We start from the raw sequence: 21,992 nt of genomic DNA on the forward strand, positions 1-21,992 counted from the left end.
AAAGCTGGAGATATCGAAAATATTACTATTTTAAGTCTTCAGTACGCCGAATTTGTGTTTCGAACATAGACTACACTCGTTTGTTCGATTAGTTTTGCGTTTTCTTCCCTCTGATTCCATATTGGGAGGTTGTTTATCAGTAGTAGGGGGGGCTTGAAACCGCCCTTGCCCCATTTCCTCGGTTGTTTTGCTTTTTTCGCCTGGATTCTCCATGTTGGAGCAATAGCGAGGTCTTTCACAGTGACACTAGCAAGTGGAGCTACCGTTCAATTACTTTTTACATAGCCTGTTACATATATGTGGCGGGAAAGGTAGCCAGTATTAAGCAACAAAAACTGCAAGCGAATACGTTTCTTTTGTTGCAATTTGGACAAAGCCAAGAAAAACAATTTGCTTTTTGGATTATACCGAAAGAGAAGACCACAGCAGCTTGCCCCAAGCGCGAGAGCTAACAGCTAGCTAGCTGAATGTTGAAAGTGCCTGTGACTGGGGGGAACGGATTGGATTTAGAGGGGCTGCGCATTTGTTAGATGGAAAGTTCTATCATCACTCAAGTGCAAAAAGAAGATACCCATCTACCGTCCAAGACAGGTGAGTTATCACGGCCAGCTGTGTTCGTTTGGATTACTTTCTCTTTTTAATCTCGTTTGCTGAAGCCGATTCAGAGAAACGCAAGCTAAGAGGTTAGCAAGCTAACTCGCACCAGTGTGTTCATTTACTCAACGTCAACCATGGGTGGCTAAGTTAAGTTTTTCATTAAACAATAGTTTATTCTCTATGCTACGTTCATTATACAAGAAATATGTAATCACATTTACAGTTACTAATGTTGTAAAACACGTGTCTGTTATCCATTTGTTTCATCAGGCATTCAAATAACAGGGGGTTTCTCATAGTTAGCGCGCGCAGAAACGAAAATGTAACTAATAACGTTCGTTAGCATTCAGCGGTGATGGCTTGTTTGCTATCGTATATACGCATCTTACGAGACGGCATACTTCCAACCGATATATCAGACGACTAATAAAATGTTTAGTCTTTTGTACGAAGTCACAAATAGCTTTAGAGAATTTAGACAACACCCATTCGACACATTGTTTTTGTGAATTGTTTTGGCTGGTTTTGTGTTGTTTTCAAGTCTCAAAATGTAACGTAAGTTAACATATGTCGTTGCTGAAAGTCCAGTTAATCAAACTTTCATGTGAGCTCGAGTTTTTTCGTATATCCAACGGTAGATAATATCTTATTTGTTTAATCATCAAAGCTCATTATGGAACATGCAGATCAGAATTGTTGCATATTATGGCGTGTTGTAGGGGTTAGTTATTACGGAGATGGTACAAGTAAGGGTCGATGCGCTATATTCATAATATCCTCCTTGATGTATCTGTGATGGTTTCCAACATCTCACTAGAGAATTTCAACTATGTCTGTTCTGGTGGATGTTGGACAGGTGGTGTCGACCAATGGTTGGACTGGTTTTTATAATTAGGGGTGATAACTTAGCATAGATAAACACGACGTCAAAATTTAGCATGTTAGTCGTAGTTGGTTTCCTGATTAAGTTAGTTCGTAATTGAATACAATTGCATTCCATTGCATGTCACAAAAGTTCGACATCAAACTAGATACCAGGAACTGCGATTTTAAGATTGTTTAAGACTCCTACTCCTAGTGCCACTGCCTGTCACACAACTGGACTTTAGTTATTTTTTGATGCTGAACTGTCAACATCGTTTGTCCTTTGCAGCTTGCTATTCGTTTTTATTTAATGATCTTTACATGAATTAATTGGATATCAGAAGTCAGACGCATATCTGCAGAGAAGCACAGCAAGCTGCCACCTCTCCACAGGTAGAGGTGTGCATTTAGTCACACCCTTTCGCATTTACAGCTGTTTCAGGATGGTGTTCCTATGATTTATCAGCACTTCAGGCCAGTGTGTCCCCTCCTACCACCAAGTGTTGCAACGTTGTGTTAAGTACATCGACTAGTTCCTGAGCTGTAAGCAGATCATGGAACAGTCCTAGTCTTTTGATTGAGCCCCCAGCAGACTTTGAGTATGAAGTTGGTCAGGGGTAATGCCACACCTCTTTAGGTTTCTTCTATGTGTTGGATCACCAGACCAGGACTATTGATGTTGCTGTCCCCTTTATGGGCACTGTCACTAAAACAATCTATGCTCTGTTCTATATCTTGACCCTTTCAGGGCATTCTTTGCTGTTGAAGGCATTTACTGCAAGTTTCATTGTGTGCATTTGCTGTCAACTATCTGCACAGAATGGAGACATTCTGCCATGTAGTACACATTTGGTTGAGTTCATAGCTTGAATATTGTTTTTCAGAGTGTTCTATGGGTGTGTATGTATGTGCTTAAGTCTCGTGCTTTGCTGAGCTCTACGTAGCAAGGCATTCTGCACATTCTCGATCTGTGCCTTGTATCCTCTGTAATGGCAAAGGGCAGATGAAGCCAGTCAGATATAAATATCAACTGGTTAGACTTTGCTTGCTTGAGCTTGGCTAGTGAGCCACATGTATTAAGCTACATTTGGTGGACACACTATGTTTAGATGAGCACACGAACAATTCAAGATATGTAAAACTTGTATTCTACAATGTACCTGTTGAAGCCTGTTACATTAACAGTTATTCATTCGATGCATTTATGCAAAGCAACATACAGTACAGAATAGATATAGCCTACATTTCTTCAGTAGCCTATTTAATGTTAACATTCTGACTGATTTAGGTGCTACCTCTCAGATTGGTGGGAAGCTTTACATCTATAGATTACAATGGCGTATCGTAGCACACGTTGCATATGTTCGCAGATATTATCTGTGATGAACATAAAAACAGCTGACTGACCGTCATCATCCTGTTTTGACTGGAGACGTACAGCTGTGTTCCTTATAACAAGATTAGTCAGCGTTCAGTCTGTGAAGCTGTAAAAGAAAAAGCACCTTGCCAGCTGCGATGGACTGGCTGCTCTCTGCCAATGTGTCTGTCAGGGCATTGATGAATTAGCCGGAAAGGAAACAAACAACATGACATAATAGTGCCTTTGATGTTGACTAGTGAGCACCTAATCAGACATCCATAGAGCTTGTTTGCTGAGAAAAAAACACATCTCTGGAGGGTTTTACAGAGCCGTGTTTTTTGCTGGACGTGTTTGATTGTAGTCATTTTATAAATGTTGGCAGGATACTCTAGCAGTACCGTGTCATTTAGATATGTCTACACCTGCTTTGATCACGTATAGTGATTTTCAGATCTTATTACAGATGTGTGATGTCATAGTTTTCAGTCTTCCATGGCCATGATGTTTATCTGGTGATTCACTGCTACTGTGGTTTTTTTTTTTCTTGTAACATCTTTGAGGGATCAAAGTGTTTTCCCCTTTTTCCCCAACCGCATGCTGAAGGCTGTTCCTGTACATAGTGAGTGCAAAGAGCAATGCATGTGTACATAACATAAACATTTATTAAAGCCGTATGAAATTAAATGTTGGTTGGCTTCTTTAGAGTTGGCACAGTTTCTGTGGCAGGTTTGAAATGTAGCTGACAGCACATGGTCTGTGTCTGATATAAGCCTCACAATGCCAAAGTCCTTTTCTGTAGTGGGCTTGGTGGTATTTTGCACACTAGACACAAAACCACTGTAGTCCTGAAAAAGATTCAGGGAACCTAATTTTGTGCATTTGTAAATTGAGCTTTTCCAGGTTACAACAGCCCATTTCAGATACAAATTTGTTTATGCGGTATATGATTATCTTAAGGGTTATGATAGCATGCAAGTATAGATCTGCCAGATCAGGTTCTGAGTCTGTTTTCATGGTGCTCAGTAACAAACATGCAAATACTCTCACATTGGGAGGAGCTTCAAAGAGACTCCCAATTCTGGAGAAAGGTTGTGGATATTTGAGCTTAACAGCCAATGCAATTTCACCCCTCCCTTTCATGTTCCTGAAGCAATGTGTTGATTGGCTGGAATTGTTTATAGCTCTATCCGAGCCATTTATTTCACATTTACAGTGTCAGGACTGTGTATGCACACCGGATCGTTTTTTTGCGCACACCCCCAATGGACAGCTAGAGTTCCGCGGGGAGCACCTGAATAAGACCAAAAATATATTGGATTAGTATTGTGGACCTCACCCTTAACTGTAAGTGGCTAAAAACTGGCATCATCATTTGGCCTTTCCAAGTATCATTGAGGAGGTGTCTCCTTTCACACTAGATGAAGATGACATAGATCATCTCATGCCGCCTTTATGAGGTCACCATTACCAGCTGCTGGTACCGATTGGTCGGTAGGTCGGAGAGTGCAGAGCCAGCCAAAAGGACCGGGATGAGAAGGTGTAAATGAACTGTGGTCGACTTTCAAACACCTTCACTGTGCTCACATTCTCACCACCACACTTCGAGGTGGTTTTAATTCCTTGGGGGAAATAATTGTCACACCTAACATATCCAGCCAATGGTCGTCAGTTTTAGCAAAAGGTTAAGGTAGAGAGTGGGTGTTTGCATATTCAGTGGGCTTGCATAGTGCCACAATGGTTTGTTATCTTTCTTTTTAATCAAAGCAGGCGTGTGTTTTTCTATATATCCATAAACAATAAGGGAAAGTCAGTATAATAATGTTGCAATATTCATAATCTAGCCTAAAGAAATGTCACAATCATTACCAAAGTCCAAATGAAATGCCCATTAAAATGCACATAAAAATTCCTAGACATGGTCTATAACTAGGCTATATCACTTTCTCCCTTGACTCTGTACTGGCCATTGGGCTACATTAGCATAGAATCCACCATAGCTATTTAAAATGTGTGAGGTAACCATGTTATTGCAGACACATATATGGTGTATTGATGTATGGACATTTTTTTGTATTTATATTTTGTACATGTTGGTTTATGTCAGAATTGTTACAGTAAAATGTGCTCCTCTGATATCTGGCAGAAGTGATTCGGTGTAATTTTTCTCACTGACTCCAGACCTCTGAGTGGAGACCCTCATCCAGTGCTGATTTAGCTGCAAAACAGACGGAAAGAAAAACGGTAACCGCACCCTCAAGCCTGCTGCAGCGCGGGAAGATAGTCATGGGGACTGTTTAAACGGACGTCTGAAATGTGTCCGTTCACGTCTAATAATTTCTAAGAGGACCCTCCTCTCCTATTTCTACTTCGGTACTGTTCCATTGTTGTGAGGCTTCTGATTGAAATCAAAAAAATTTGGACCGCAGTGATTTTGACCATCCAGTTTAGCCCATAATCTTTTAATCTCATTGCACAGTGGCAATTCATCTGAAAGTATGAGAGAGATTTAGTGATCCAGATTCCCGTCAAGCTCCTTTATCCTCTGTGTCAATGGGAGTCAGCGTTTGTAAATATTAGAAATGCATAGACACACACTGGTTTGGGTGGGGTTTTCAGACCTCGATAAGATTCCTACATTTACCTCACAACTACCTGTACATGTATGAAAAGCTAGTAAGTTATTTTGTTATTACAGCTTCACCTATTGTGGACTCCAAAACAAACAGGTTGGCTTGTGCGAAGGTGGTGATGGTTTCATTTAAGAGTGCAAAGCAATGGTTTCATATAAGAGTGCAAAGCAATCTCTGTTTCATTAGGTGTTTAAGAGGCCTTTTGCTTTTGAATGCGTAGATGCAAGAAATAGTTTGAGAGTCATAGCTTTGTCCTTTTCCTTTGTTTTGAAATCCAAGGCCTAGAGCAAAGACTGCACTGTTTTTTGTGCTGATATTTAATTAACCAGTCATTTGGTTTATTTAATGTCTATGTGAGTGTTCGTCTGCCAACAGACTTAGGTTGTCTGTTCAACTTAGTTTTTTCACATAAACTAGGCGTAATACATGTTAATCTCACAACACAGTACACTTGGTTTCACAATAGGAATAGCCATATGAATTGCAGTGTTGTGCTAATGTTTTTAGAAATATGGTAAAACTGTCCTGATGTCATTGATTTTTTTATTAATTATTAATATAAACATGATAAGATTGGTATCCGATGCATCCCCAGAATGAACTCTTTGGGACTTTTAGAGGCATAATTCTTCTGTTGGAAAAAAGAAAACATTGTCAGCAAGATTTTCAAACTTAAAAAAGGAAAAGAGTTTGTAAAACAAACGGCTGTTAACCTCACTTGAAGACTTCGATAATATCCAACAAGGACACAACAAACAAAAAATATAGCTGCAGGCAGCGATGAGGGGGCCAAGCAGCCCAGTGTTTCCTTGGAAACTTCATGTCATGACGTCAGGGGCATAACTCCAAGCCATCACGCCAAGTTTCATGTAAATTGACCGAAAATTGGCCAATATGTATGAACTTACTTCCTGTTTGGAATTTTTGGCTGCCTAATTTTAAAGTCCCATGTCAATAACATCCACTATCACATAATTACGTAGCATAGTGTTAATGCAGTTGGAATCTCTAAGCACAATGTTTTTTTTTTTTTTACCATTCAACCGCTGCCAAAGTTTGGTGTCAATATATCAAACAGTGGCAGAGATGTGATTTCACTTCCTGTTTGGTGGCTTTGCTGTCAATTTTGATTGGCTGCAACGAACAAATGTTTTCAAAAATCCATCTAATGACACCAAATTTGGTGATCATTGGGCACAATTTGTGGCCTGTGAAGAATATTCAAACTTTTTGAACATTTTAAGTCATAGGGTGCCTCAGGTTCTGCTTGGTTCAAGGAGTCCAATGCTACCTCATTTTGGAAAAACGTGCATAAAATGAGCCTCCAACTTTGACCCATTGGTGGTGGCACAGATCCCAAGGTGCAGACCTAACACTTGGTGAAAATGAAAGTCAGTATGCTAAATTTCAAAACATTTACCATTCAGTTTCAGGGGCTGCTATAGCCTAGCCAGAAAAAGAGAAAGATGAAGTAGAAAAGTTAGAAACACAATGGGTGCCTACACAACTTGACTGCTTGGCCCCCAAATAAAAAAACCTCTGTGTCACCTATCGTGCCTTTGTGCTCATGAGTCTTTAAAATGCCACAACTAGGTCCAACAGGCTTTAGCGCACTTAACAATGGAGTAGGCTACTTGGGCTTTTTGGTTGCCTCATCGTTACCCATAACTGTCATTTGCTTGACAGGTGACCCCACATCAACCACAACAAATAGAAGTATAGGCCTACACCCAAATACATCCCAATCTTTTTGTGTGTATACACAAGGGCAGAATCAGGCATTTGCATACAGTTTTACAAGTTGTCATTTAATCTTGAAAGGTGGATTAAAGTAGTACATTCTTGTGGAAAAACACCAGCTATTGAGGCATTTCCTCATGAAAAAAGCTTCACTCTGTTGAGTTTCCATTTCAAGATGTGTCGTCATTTCATAAACCGACAATCAAATATCATCCGTTCTCTCAGACATGTCAGCTTCTCAGTGGGGTGTCGGAGGTAGGCCTTTTTCAGTATTTTAATCAGTGGCAACACAAATATTCGCCCTAAGAGAGATGTGTTATGAGAAGGCTTCTCTACAGAATCTCTTTTAAAACACTCAATCCCTAGAATAGCTCAGCTATCTTTTTGACAGGGAAGGCAGACCGGCATGTAGTACAGAAATAGATCCTGTGGACGTGTCTCCATTTCCCCTCTTGCTCTCATGTTGTTGGCCTGTGTTGGTAAATGAAGACATGGGGGGAGGCTGCAGAAGGCTGATGAATTCCTCCAATGCTGACAGCAATGGCGGGTGGGGTGTGGGAACTCTCAAGTGCTCCCATTTGCTGTAGTCACAGTTGGATCTAAAGAGCTGGCTGCAGCAGCTTCCCAAGCTCTTCATATGCGAGGTTAGCGCCGTCGGCTAGCGTCTTCATATTTTCTTAAGCAAGCCTGGAGGAAGTTAGGATTTGATGACCAGGTGGAATGCTCTGAATGCCTGTTTGGTTGATTTAAGTGTGGGAGGGATGAGAGGAGGTAGCTTGTAGCTGTTTTCATCCTTTTGTGTTTGCAATTAAATCATTCCACCCCCCAAACAATCCTGTGTGGGTTTTTTTTTTTTGTGAGAGACAGTACTGGAAGCTTATGCAAGTGTTGCCTGACTAGTGACTATGTGAGTCCCTGCTATCGTAATAGTGGGTACATGTGCAGTCACAGTCAGTCAGTAGAATTGGATTGTGGTCTCATGTTCAAACACCCTTCCTGTTGCATGTTGTGTGATCTTGTTTGCCAGTCTTGTGTGTATGTGCTGTTGGGTGAGGGTATTAGAGTGTGTGTTGTAGGGTTGTGTGTCGGTTGTGTGTTTCTGACTGTTCTTCATGTACTCTCGATTCTTCAGGCCAGGTGAGCAAATCTTCCCCCAAGAAGCCTCGGAGCCGGAATATCTTCAAAGCGCTCTTCTGTTGCCTCAGAGCACAGGATGTCCCACAGTCTCCACCCCCTTCCCAGGATACCTTGCTGCCTCCTGAGGACAATGGGACGATCGCCAAGGTAACACCCTGACGCCTCTCAGTTTGCCCAATGTAACTTCAAATGTGCTGAATACGCCCAACATTGCTCAGGTTTATCAGTGAAAATGGGAATAACCGGGTTGTCAAGAAGTTCTGAACAGTTCTTTGAGTCCTCTTCTATTTAAGAGGTGCAGAGGCACTCATCTTCACGAAACCTTTGTTTTGGCTTCATCTCTATTAGGATTCCAGAGCACCCTTAAGTGTTCACTCACTCCACAGAGTGTAGGCTCACTAGATGCCAAACGGCGCTAAAACTCCTACTGCAGCCAAAAACACCGGCCACGCAGGCGGGTTTTGCTGCACCCCCTAATTAAAACTGTGCAAACAGACGCAAGTGCTTTATGGGTTAGTAGGCCTGTAAGCAGTCTGCCCTGGAGCCAGATCACTGTCCTTATTAATTGGACTAGTAATCCAGCTGGACTCCCCACTGTTAGTGGGACAAGCTTCACAACACTGTGCTCTTACAGTGAGAGCAGACTGTGTGTGTGTGTGTGTGTGTGTGTGTGTGTGTGTGTGTGTGTGTCACTATATCTGGTTTGACATTATTAATTAAAATAATGGTAACTTGCACTATCAATGCAATTACTTGGAAGTATTAAAATAAATCATTCCATCAGATGTCACCTGAGTGAACAGCGGCTAGATTTCTTCAGAGGTGTTTATTTTTGAAACATCAATGTTTTTTTTGTTAGTTTTTTTGTTTAGTTTTTTTTATCCTTTCATCCAAAGTTTTCAGATGGATTCTGGTAAGACTGATCTGATCTGTAGAGATTCAGAGTACTCCTTTAGTTGTGACTGTTGTGTGTAGTAGAGACCCAGATAGACTCAACTCCTTGTAGGACATTGTGTAATACTCCTACTTAGAGATTATTTAGAAACTATTCTTATTACATGGGCTTTTACTTACAGTGTTATGTAAGAGATCTGAAAATCAAAAAAGTGTTTTTTGAACCAAAGTTAACATCTTTCGAGTTCAAAGTCTTGTGGTGCTTTGTTTACCTTACCCTGTATCCTATACGGGTCCCAAAGGAATAGTCTAGTGGTGAAGTGCCTTAATTAAAGCAAAAACATACTCCCATGAATTTGCATCGGTTCTGCTGTGCTTGGTACGTCTCAGCTGCAGGAAGTTTCTGAGATATTTTCGGTACGACTTCAGAAGGTTACTCTCTTCTGACGCTTCTTCACAGTGTGTGTGTGTGTGTGTGTGTGTGTGTGTGTGTGTGTGTGTGTGTGTGTGTGTGTGTGTGTGTGTGTGTGTGGTGTGTGGTGTGTGTGTGTGGCATAGGACACTGTGTTGGGGTGGGCCTCTACACTAGATTGAGGACATGGGCGGGAGGAATGTCATTAACTGTCTTTTCGTCTCTTTGTTTAGTATGATCTGCTCCAAACTCTTCGCTACCAGTATCACCAAGTACGTAAAGGCCCAGATCATTGATGATTAACCATGTTTGAGCCTCTATCAGGCCCGAAGTGGATGAGATGTAGGCTAGCTAATGCCTTTGTATTTAGCTTACCCTTTGTCTTTTCTGTTAAGGCTAAAAATCCTTATAGCTAATAATAGCTTTCGAAGTATGCATGCCCTATTCTACTCGATTTGTTCATTCAGAATTTCCTCACATACTCTGATGCAAGAATGTGCCTTGACCACAACTCTAAAATGCTTCTTTTTTCCTTTGTTTGATCTGTTAAGCTATTTATGTTTACTTGAGATTCAGCCTCCAGCATGCCAGTTCTGTTCTGTTCTGTATCAAAGTGTGCAGCTATTTCGTGGTTGCAGTTGACGAGTGAGTTTGAGTGCATATTAAACCCAAGCTCCAGTTTATGTCTAAGCAGTCAATATTGATGGCTTCGAGATGACCTTAGGTGTCAGATCTAGGATTAGTTTGTCCTGGTAGTTCAGATTGATGGAGAGAAGGCATGGGCCAGAAGGGACCTGACATTGCATCTTGCATCTGGCCGCAGTGATGGCTTCTTCACCAACCATAAAGGCCGTTAGCTGAATGATGGGCAGACAGCGCCTCCTGCTGGCGTCTTGTTTAAATTAGTTTCTTGGTCTGCTAATAAGCAGTTGGTGGTTTTGGCTTTGCAAATGCAATTGCAAAGAGGTTTGGATTGATTGTTTATCTTTAAAATATTTATGATAGTAGTGAATAGTAAAGGTAATAATAATCACAATCAGTTTTAAGATCAAAGCTTTTGTGGTCTGAATGTATTGTATCTTGATGTTCTACACCTTTAGTCTCTCCAGTAGGTGTCCCTGGACAGGCTTCCCATTTTTTCTATGAATACAAATTATTTGGCCCCTTTAGTGGTGTAGTTGTAATATTAGCATAGTAGAGTGCTTTTTAGAAAGAATATGTGTAAAAACGAGTTCTAGAGTAGCGTAGACATTGTCAGCAACTAAGTCCAACTTAGTGTGGGTGGTGTGGAAGTTGGGGTGCAGTCAACTGACCGGCATCCCTCTGTGACCCTCTCCCCTTCCTTCCCCCTCCTACACTACCTCCTCGTCCCCACCCCCACCCCACCCCACTCCAAACCCCCACAGATCCCAGGGACCAGCCTGCTGCCCGAGGTGACCCCTCAGGACCAAGGAAAGATCTGTGTGGTGATCGACCTGGACGAGACTCTGGTGCACAGCTCTTTCAAGGTGAGTAAGGACAGAGAAGGAGCACAAGGTCCAGGTTAGCCAGGGGTAGTAATTACTAGGGATGGGAACCGAGAACCGGGTCTTGTTTAGAACCGGTTCCCAATGAGCCGAATCTTTGGAATCGTTAGCCAAATTCATAACCGGGTCTGTTAACGGGTCTCTGTGGCATTTGCGCATGCGCAAACTCTTATAATAAAGTCAGAACGCAGCAGAAATGGCAACTCGACAGAAGCAATCTAAAGTGTGGCTTTATTGCACCCAAACGGATGCGAACACGGTCACTTGTAACCTCTGTAAAAAATGTATTTCCTCAAAGGGAGGAAGTACATCTACCATGAATAAGCACTTGAGCACACATGGTATAACATTACAAGAATGTCATGTTTTCGATGCCAGCAGCAGCTCAACTAACGTTGGCGCTTCATCCCTTACTTGCCAAGGTAAACTCCTCAAAATGTTTTATCATAAGTCATAACGGTGTTACTCGTGTGTTATCAGCAAACGTTTGCGTTTTTGTGTTAACCATAACTAAACTTAGCATTGAATTGCTTAACAGAATGGGCGATGTTGGACATTGTCATATATTATATATAACTTACATAACTAGGCTAGCATAACTGTATAATCTTCTATTTTCAACCGTTGGCTAGAGGCAGGGGCAGTGCTTGCCTCCCCAATGTTGGTCCTAGGGTAGGGTCAGGCTGTACAAAAGACTCCGTTAATAAGCAAGCAACGCGTGCAGCTCCCTCAGTTTGACAGTTCGATATGGATAAGTTTCTCGTAGCCAATTCAGTTGCAGCAATAGCTAAGTGTTAAATATACTGAGTGCCTAGTTTGTACATGATACAAGTAATTATGTTTCAGTACGTTATTGTGTTTGTAGTGGACTCTACATTGCTATTAGAAGCGTTTAGCATAATAGTTCGCTATTAGCAATACAACCAAGCAACCTACAAGAAAATATACAGTCCTTTACCTCAATAACAAGGGCTGTATGTCAGATCAGAAAATTCAGCGATTTTGTTAGTGCCATTTTTTTCATTGTGCAAACCAGCGTTCGCTCTATAAATAATCTCCATTTCCATCCAATTAAGCTGATGATGACGTTCTAAATCAGACGGGCTCAGAGGCTGCTAGTCTGTCATCGTTACAGGCTGCAGTTAGTACGTCTTCTGTAAGGAAGGCACATTGTTATTTGTATGAACGTTTATATTAAACAGAACACATTTTATTTAAGTTATGTAAGTTTTATTTAAATGTGTATGTAAACATTCTAGAAATTTATATAAAAGAACATTAATGTAAAAAACCCGTTTGTGCTCTTTTTTCGCCCCTTACCAAATTATAAGAATCGATAAGGAATCGGTTCGATAACCAGGAATCGATAAGGAACCGGAATCGTTAAAATCTTATCGGTTCTCATCCCTAGTAATTACTGCAATGGTTCATTAGGTCTCTAATGTGAAACTCTGGTGGAAGTGGGCAGAGTTCTGTCCAGTTCTATCCTCAGAGAGGGGAGGGTGGGCAGGCAGCTGTTATATAGCAGGCAATGTACAAGCACAGGGAACACACTGCAATAGAGCTGTAATCTCTGCAAGACTGCCTTCCCCATAAACAGAAACAAGACCTTAAACTAAGAGCCAGGGCTAGATGGAGCGCAGCAGATCCAGAAAGTTATGATGGTCATTTTGGCAGTGACGCACCCCCTTCTCACAACTGATTTATCTCAGTTGTCAGTTATCAGTCCAGCTTCTGCAGAAGTACAGGCAGTGAAAGAGTTAGTGAGAGTGAGCGAGTTTGGCTTCCCTAATTATGTAGTCTGTTGGTTTATCTCAAGTAGCTGATGGTCATCTTAGTGAGTGTCATGACTTGTCTGTTAAGTGAAATGGATGAAGGTTTAAAGTGTCTCCTAGAGCAGCTGTTTGTGTCTGTCAACCTGGGTCGCTACAGCATTTTGATCAGAATCATAAATTCCAGCCTGTGGTATGCTGAAGCTTTGGTCGGTTTTATCATAAGATTTGTGCCTCGTTGTAATCGCGCACGTTGCATTTAGGAAATCGCGATTTATTATATCGCGATTTTATCGCAAATGCAATTAATCGTTCAGCCCTAATGTGGAATATATTATATATATAATATATAAATACAGTATTATGTAGAATAACATAAACTGCATACAATTATGCCATTACAGGTATATTAAAGTGTTTCTGTAAGATGTAAGTAGTAGCACAATAAAGTGTTTTGTAAGATGTTAAACAGTAGTTTAGCAGAAAAGGTTTACTGATTGAAGACCATCTCCGAAACTACAGTGCTCAAGGAACACGCTCTATGTAGAACACCCAAGGAGATGGCGTTGCCTCCCTCTTGACCTAACAGTGCAGCCCTTTGTACTACAAAGCTGAACGAGTCAGTGTATCTTTAACCTTATCTATCCCATCTGCAACTTGAGTGAGGGCACTGGGAGTCGTTGTTTTTATCAGTATCTGTATCTGAGCCTGCTGTCAGACAGCATTCCTGCAGGGACATTTTTCTCATTGCTGAGGAGCAGAGAAAACAAGACCAGTATCTGTGTTTATCTAGCTCTCCCTGGGTAATGCAGTTTTTTATTATACCTATACCTATGTGGCTGAAGGTTTCACGTTGCTTTTCCTGCCTCAGTGAAGGAGTAGTGGTGTGGTTGTACATTGTGAATAACATGGGTTGGGTGGGTCCCCAACCCATATCCAACCCAACCCAACCTACCCTGCCCTGCCCTACCTGTGCAGGCATGTTCCTGTCAGTAATGGACCTGGGAGCCACTGCTTTGTTTATATTACACTCTCTGTTTATCTATCTGTGCCTCCTCTGTCTGGTGTCTGCCTGACTGACACACTGTTGATTGTAAATAAACCAGTGAGCAGATCAATAAAAACAGCACAACCAGCTTGCACTGCCAGTGCCCACTTTAAGTGACTGTAGTTTTGCACAACTCTCAGCCCAAGTTATCATCACAGTTATAATTATTACACTTAAGATGGACTATACATTACTTTATTATCACAGAAAGAGAATATCTATGATACGATTTGGCGAATATTTATCAAAACCTGTGTTTTGGTTCTAGTGTTCAAATAATTATATTGCCTAGTATATTCATTTTAAACGGTCTTTCTCTCTACAGCCAATCAGTAATGCTGATTTCATTGTACCTGTGGAGATTGAGGGGACGACGCACCAGGTGAGGCTGGCCGCTTTTAAGTACCACTTACTGAATAAATACTTTTGTGTCACAGACAGGACATGCCCTCTGCTGGACAGTTGTAGGACTGTAAGCTTTAGAGAGGAAATCAACATGGAGCAATGAACATTTATGTAACCACATTAATCATGTTAACAAGACTAGAGAGCTGTTAAGAACAGTGCAGTACAGAGCTACAGAGTGCTCCATTTATGTATTCCATTTGCCATTGTTGTGTTGGTTGTAAGTGTTACATTCCATGAAATAGCACTTGCATGGTCAGCCTTATTGTGTACAGTACTGTTGACTAAGCAGAAACTCTACTGAAAACTCATCTTGCATTATGGTAAAAATATTTGTGTTACCAAAATAAAAGAAGCTAGCCATTAGTATTCACATAGTGTTTCTTCAGTCTTCTCAGCCACCACCATGCTTCTCTTCTCTCTCGCTCGCCCTCTCATCTCCTGGCCTTGGCCCGGTTCAAGTAATCCAGGATAGGCTGTTTTCCACCAGTGCGGCCTATTCTCGATTACTTGTTCCAGGAGGAGGCCTCTTGCACATAGCCCCATTGGAGAGATGACAACACCTGGATTCCAGAACGGGTTTTGAGGAATGTTTATGAGAGGAGCCTCACAAGTGCATGACAACAGACTGCTAGAGGAACGTGTTTTAGTGGTGGCTGAGGCATTTAATCAGAAAGTTGTTTTGAAATCTTGAGAATATTGAGTCATGCCGTTTTACCACCTCTGTTTTTTTCTTTTTTTCTTTTGTTTTTTTTGGTGTAGTTTACACCAGATGTCCTGTGTGTGTATATATATATATTTGTAAACGTATTGTACAAATGTGCAGTTTATGACTTATGATTGAGATTTTTAACTGCAGAATGGAGTTTTTTATGTGCTGGTGCTAATCTTCTTCACTTGTGCTTTAGGTCTATGTTCTGAAGAGACCCTATGTAGACGAGTTTCTGCAGAGAATGGGGGAGCTGTTTGAGTGCGTCCTTTTCACTGCCAGTCTAGCCAAGGTACAGTGGTGTGTCTTTCGCGTGTAAAACATGTCCTCCGCTCTGAAATTATGTAAGAGAACTTCAAACGAGAGTATAATCTAATTTAAATGTTTTGTTTTTGAACGTTTAGCATGCATGTATATAATTTGTGTACTTAATAACATTTCCCTCTCTCCCCCTCTTTCTCTCTCTCACCCCCTTTTTCTCTCTCTCTCTCCCCCTCTTTCTCTCTCTCTCTCTCTAATATGTGTCTTCAGTATGCAGATCCGGTGACGGACCTGCTGGACCAGTGCGAGATCTTCCGGACACGTCTTTTCCGGGAGTCCTGCGTCTTCCACCAGGGCTGCTACGTAAAGGACCTGAGCCGCCTGGGCCGGCAGCTCAACAGGATCCTCATCCTGGACAACTCCCCCGCTTCCTACATCTTCCACCCTGAGAATGCTGTGAGTTCACGCTGCGGGCCCACAACTGGGAGAGTCCCTGAACTGTTGTTACCTCAGTGTTACACAAGAAATTCCCATGTTAAGCAATCTGCCTTCATGCAATAAACTGCATACTGATAGGCATCACCCATGTCATACTTGGCTGTGGAGATGTCCACACAACATGCAGAAGAAACTGAATGTACAATAACGTCCAGGTTCACGTTTAGATATACAGATCTGAGTGTTTTGTAGTGCCAACCTTTCCAAATAGTGACTGCTTACATGGACGGAGTGACATATCTCTTTTGTGTTTGTGTGTGTGTCTGACTAGGTGCCTGTGGTGTCCTGGTTTGATGACCTAGAGGACACCGAACTGCTGAACCTGCTACCCGTGTTTGAGGAGCTGAGTGAAGCGGACGACGTCTACGCCAAACTAAAGCAGCTGCGCGAGCCCTGATCAAACCCTCGCTCCTGTGTACCCCTCCCGTCTGAATGATGCCCGCCCACACACTCCTGCACTCAGATACACACACACACACACACACACATACACATACCCATACAAATACACACACACATATACAAACACACACAAAATGCTGAGGGCACACACCCCTAAACAAAATGCTGAGGGCACATAGACACTCACATATACACGCACACATACATACACACACACACACACACACACACACACACACACACACACACAAAATGCTGATGACACGCACACACGCGCCCAAACTAAATGTTGAGGGCACATACACACACAGACAGACACACACACACACACACACCCACACATAGCTATGCACACAAATACTTACACACACACCACACGAAGGAGACGCAGAGCCAAACTCGCAGACAGATGCATATACACGTATACACAGAGGACACATGCAAACACATCTCTCGCCAAAAGCCTGTGCCCGAGCTGAGCCTGGTGCTTTCAGTTCCAGATGCAGAAACAATCGACAGATTGTCATTTCTAAGCAACGAGCACTGCAGCCCCCCATCCAAAACACACGCACACACACGCAAGCACGCATATACACACACACACGCACACACACATACGCACACACACGCATATACGCACACACACGCATATACGCACGCATACATATACATACACACATTCACTTATACTGGGAGTAAGCAACCCCTCTTTCCCTTCTACTCCCCTCTTCCAAATGAACCTTTAATTCATAGCACTAATCCACACCACCACAACACTTCTTTCCCCTCAACATGACTTGTGACTGTCTTACTGTAAAAACTTGACCCATGCCAAATCTCTCCCGCAGACCCTCATCCCATAGCTGTCCTTTAGGAACGCACAGTCCCTAATACCCTGATAGCCTCACTGATGCCCACCTGGCACTCAGCAACATTGGTTAAAGACTTCCTGTTAAAAAAAGAAGAATACTGCTCAAGTTTCCCTTGGAGATTTATCTTCAGGAAATGCCCTCGATGCTGAACCACAGGCGCTTGTGACCCAAGCGACTTGACATAGCACGACACTCAACGAGAAGACACAGCGACCTACGACCAGACCTTTATTCAGGAGCTTGGAGTCTCCATCATCGTGCCTTTTTTTTTAGAGAAGAAAAGCGAAGAGGACAATTTTTTTTAACAGGAAATAAGAAGAAAAGCTTTGTTCCTCAAAAAGATGGTTGTTCTTTTTCAATAGTTAAGTTTTTTTCTATATATGTTTTTCAAATGTGTTTTTGATGTTCTCAAAAAAAATAGGTAATTTTTGTATTTTTTTTTTCTGATGTTGAGGAAGAACAGCCATACAATTGATAGCCTCTCTTCCTGGTTGTACCTGTCTAAAAAAAACTCAGTGGTTGTTTGCCAGTGGTGACATCATCCTCAGCCAATAGGGACCATCGCAATCAATTCCCATTATCAGGCCAGACTGTCAGTGTTTATTTTGGTAATTCCATACCTTTCACTTTGCCAAGATATGCAAATCTGCCTGTCATACCTTTTAAATTCAGTCTTTCACTTGCATTTTATGGCCTTTCTCCAATTCACCTCTTCTTAGGCCTTAACTAGTTTGAGATACTCCTGGGAATTAGACCTAAATTTGCCGTTGTTACATTGCAACCACAGTTTTCAAGTGTTTACCTGAGATGGCTGTGCTAGCATTCTGATTTTATTTGGGGGGTTGGGGTAGATGGTTGTTGAAATGTAGTGCTATGCATATGGGTGTTGCTCCACCACCCAAACCCTGCTAAACCAAACGATGAACTTTACCACTACTTTGTACCAAGTCAGCATTTAAGTATTGCTTATTTGAAAAAGAAAAGCAAAATAATTACAAACTGTTCTAAGGGGAGGGAAATTCATTTACATAACAGCATATTAAAGTGAAGAACCTGTTTAGAGCTCTCCATTTGGAGAACATGCCTGACTGAGGTTGATGGATGTGAGAACATCCAAGCTTGATCGATGTACAGTCTAGGCAAATCCCATCTGCTGCATTCGTCTTGTCATTGTTATGTTCTTTTTCTTTCATTATTTTTTGTTTGTTTGTTTTGTTTGCCAAAATCCTAAATATTGTTCTGAATACCCAAATTAAGTGCCTTAACTGTGCACAATTGGACTATTTCTCCACTCCTAAATCTTTTTGTTGGTCTTCTTTTGTCATACCATCAGAATAAGTGTGTATTTCTGTGGACTTGTACGCTGCATATTCAAACAAATGAATCGCTCCATAAAATAATTCTTTCCAAAGTGATAAACCCATGGCTTTATTTTCTCTTTTGTTTTGGTCTGATTTGACATGGTTCCATTCTTTATTTCATCCTTTCTTGCTTTCCCTCTTTTTTGTTCTTCTTGCCTTCCTTTTGCTGTTATTCTTTCTTTCTCTCTTTTCAACTCATTCTGCATTTGTATGTATATTGTTAAGGACAATATATCGGACTGTCTAATTAGTAAGTAATTTAGAGCCTCTTTTTGTGTATGCTGGAACATCTTGACTTTATAACTAAAGCCTTTGGAGATACAAATCTACCAAAGCATCTTTTCCAGACTTGTTCGCAAAGGCATCAAACACAGCACACGGATTCAGTTCTGCCTTGATTTCACAAGCTTGGGATCAATTATCCTGATGATGTGACTTCTGAATTACTAACCACGGGCTCTCTGCATTTGGTGTGGTCTTGAATACCAAACGCCTGAACATACTTAAAGGGCATCCAGAGGTTATAGGCAGGTGTACCTTGATCTTGATAATTAAACAAGTCATGGTGAGGCAGTGGGTGAAGAAATGTTTTTCCTAGTGATATTCAACCATTTTAATGGAACAGGGTTATGTTCCCCTCAAGTATTGTGGTGCTCTGACCCATCACAACTGAGAGAAAGCAAGGTGTTCACAATTAAAGCTTCTCACTTGATGATGCAGCACCACAGAACTTTTGGGGAAGCACAACCCAGATTTAGAAAAGATACAAGAAGCTGGTTTTTACTGTATGTGCAATTATGAAAAAAATACGAATGTTGGATGATGTGTCTGGTCTATCATGGTTGGTTGACACACACAGGTTTGATTTCTTACATGTGTTCTTGTTGTATTTCCTGGTGTTATTTGTTGGGAGTCACACACACACAAAAATACAGGACGTGGTTGGGGAAGGGATGTTTGACTCACTGGAGTCTGAGGGGATATTTCCCTTTGATGTTAAAAGACGCGAGACTTTGGTAGTTTGAGAATTTTATGTTGGCTTTGGAAAATCACATCTGCACTTGTGTCCTTTGTCGTAAATAAGCCACCACTGCTATCGAGGGTGCTAGGTTTTTGTCACCAACTTTGGTCTCTTGTGGTAGCCTTAAACACACCATACAGCTAGAACAATCTCACGGATTCATGAGGCAGCTCGAACCCTAAGCTGGTACTGCATTGCATTTTGCTAACAGTGGAACTCAATATCGTGGACCAGTCACTTGTTATTTAACAGCAAACACTGAGGTTACAGTGATGCGTTCTGAGGGCATTTATGCAGTTTTCTTCTGCCTGATGTTCAAATGGACTTTGTTAACTGATTAAATACCTTGACTTTTACCTCTTTTTGAGGTATCCTGGGGTGCAAGTTTTAATTTTCCAACTACCACGGAGCCTTGACCAGATACTGAGACACTCAGCATGTCAGGATGGGTCAGCAATTACTGGCCACAACTGAGTATGAGTTTTCTCTGTCAGTGCTAAGTGGACCAATAATAAAAGTGTTCCTTTTGGATATCGATGAGCGGGATTTTGAATGAGCATATTTTGTTGCTTGCAAGAGTAAGGTTTTTAACTGTCCTTAAGGATGCAGTCCAAGGTTGGATTTCGATTTCACTAAAGGTGGTTGATATTTGAGCTCAACAGCCAATCAAATTATCCCATTCCCCTTTCCATACTCCTGAAGCACTGAGTTGATTGGCTGGGAATGTTTATGGCTCAGTCCGAGCCACCATGTTTGTTTTCCATTTACAGAGCCAGGGGTGTGTTATGAACACCAGAGACGTGAGTTTCTGTTCATCCAGTTCAAAGTTGATGCGTGTGGACATGAGTGTTTAACCGATGAATGAAATCCAGGACCTACGGGGGTTATCCTGTGCCTGGTCAGAGGAAGACTTAGTTTGTAGAAAAAAATTAAAGATTTGTCACAAGATGTGTCGAGAGTTTTTTGTGGTTTGACCTAGGGATACACCATGAACAATAATGCCAACTACAGCTATGCAGAAGGAAATAAAGTACATTATGTCAATAAAAGAAAATCATGTATTAATCTCTGTTCTTTGTTCAGTTCAAAATTCAGTTTTACAAATAAACTATTTTTTAAAACTTGAAGTAAAATGAGTGCACACTATTTCTACAATATATTGGTTATTTTTTTATTTTTGTTTCTCTTTTTTGTTTGTTCAACTAGAAACTCTGAAAATTGAAAATAAAAACATCAACATTGATTATCACCTGTTTGGGCTCTCTTTGTTTCTGTTGATTTCCACAGTGTAGACAACATTTGCTTCCCAACACAAGCTCTGTTTGTTTAACATTTGCGTTGGGCTGATAATCAAGCTCAAATACCCAAATCAGAGGTGACCTTGTGTTCATTCTGAGTGATGTCCTTGCTATCCAGCCTTCAAACAATGACAGAAAGACATGGGGTGTATAGTACACAATGTCATTTTACTGGAGAGGGCATCTTGCATGGGATTTTTGTGATCATGCGGGAAAAATATATAATGATTCAAAGATTTACTGTTCTTACTGTATATAAATTTGGTTAACTATAAATGAATTCATCATTTTTATTTACTAATGAATATACTGGTCCTTGGGGATGTGTACTTCGTACACACATTTCATTTGACACAAACAAAATCCATAACATTTGACTGCCAAATGTATTGTGATGCTCAGAGCTCCTTTCTCACAATGTGTTGAGTTGACAATTTATCCAGCTTGTGATAGCTTGGCCTCTCAGGTCCTCTGGACTATTATTATCATTCAACACACCCTATGCGTGTTAAAATGAGACACTATGCGGTCCTTGCAGATCGATACAGTGACGTTTCAAAGTGCATAATATTTCCTCTTGGCTACCGCTTTAGCCAGCAGTTGTGGAGCCTCAAAAGAGGATTTAAATGGCTCCTAATGGCATTCTGTCCCACTCTCTCTAGGCATTGCCTCATTAAATCCACTGCCAACCGACTACGTAACCACACAAAATCAATAACTCTTTGGCCACACTCCCGTACTGTAGAGTTCTCCCCCCCCCCCCCCCCCCCCCCCCACACCACCACCCACTCTCAGGCAGTTTTCCTCTCCTCTCCCATACTTGGCCACCAATCTTGCTAATACTGCTCGTAAACTGGCCCCATCCTTTGAATACATCTCCCCCATTCTCCTTCTCTGCTCATTTGACTGCTGGCTTGTGCATCTGCCCACACTGAGCTGGTCTGCGATTGGATGAGGCGATACAGAGAGGAACCTGGAACATGCAAATCCAAGCAAATGTGTTGAGCTTGTGAGTGTGTGTGTGTGTGTGTGTGTGTGGGTGGGTTGGGTGGGTTGGGGGTGGGTGGGTGAAGCGCAGAAGTGGAGGAAGATGATGGGCTTGAATATGACCCTGGAGATCTACAGCCCTCGTGTTGCTGTCCAGAGAACCAATGAGAAGAAGACAGACAGAGAGAGAGAGAGAGA

The 21,992-nt window shown here is 41.5% G+C and overlaps 1 protein-coding gene across 3 annotated transcripts; it reads left to right on the forward strand.

Moving 5' to 3' along the window:
• ctdsp2 (CTD (carboxy-terminal domain, RNA polymerase II, polypeptide A) small phosphatase 2) lies at positions 1 to 20,753 on the forward strand. Of its 3 annotated transcripts, none has more exons than XM_080846446.1 (8): positions 1 to 591; positions 8,324 to 8,475; positions 9,868 to 9,906; positions 11,041 to 11,142; positions 14,306 to 14,362; positions 15,294 to 15,386; positions 15,626 to 15,811; positions 16,125 to 20,753. In XM_080846446.1, exons 1-8 carry the CDS (start codon positions 531 to 533, stop codon positions 16,248 to 16,250), a joined length of 816 nt encoding a protein of 271 aa, XP_080702572.1. In that variant the 5' UTR covers positions 1 to 530; the 3' UTR covers positions 16,251 to 20,753. The 3 variants fall into 3 exon arrangements, with proteins under 3 accessions (XP_080702572.1, XP_080702573.1, XP_080702574.1); XM_080846448.1 differs by lacking the exon at positions 1 to 591 and adding an exon at positions 7,710 to 7,835; XM_080846447.1 differs by lacking the exon at positions 9,868 to 9,906.
• Positions 20,754 to 21,992: the final 1,239 nt, after the last annotated feature.

The sequence above is a fragment of the Sprattus sprattus genome, assembly GCF_963457725.1.
Source record: "Sprattus sprattus genome assembly, chromosome: 10".
NCBI lineage: Eukaryota > Metazoa > Chordata > Actinopteri > Clupeiformes > Clupeidae > Sprattus > Sprattus sprattus.

Coding starts and splice junctions, on each gene's coding strand:
- ctdsp2 (XM_080846446.1), top strand. CDS start 531: ATGGAAAGTTCTATCATCACTCAAGTGCAAAAAGAAGATACCCATCTA. Junction 8,476..9,867: donor ACAATGGGACGATCGCCAAG/GTAACACCCTGA, acceptor CTCTTTGTTTAG/TATGATCTGCTCCAAACTCT. Junction 11,143..14,305: donor TGGTGCACAGCTCTTTCAAG/GTGAGTAAGGAC, acceptor TTCTCTCTACAG/CCAATCAGTAATGCTGATTT.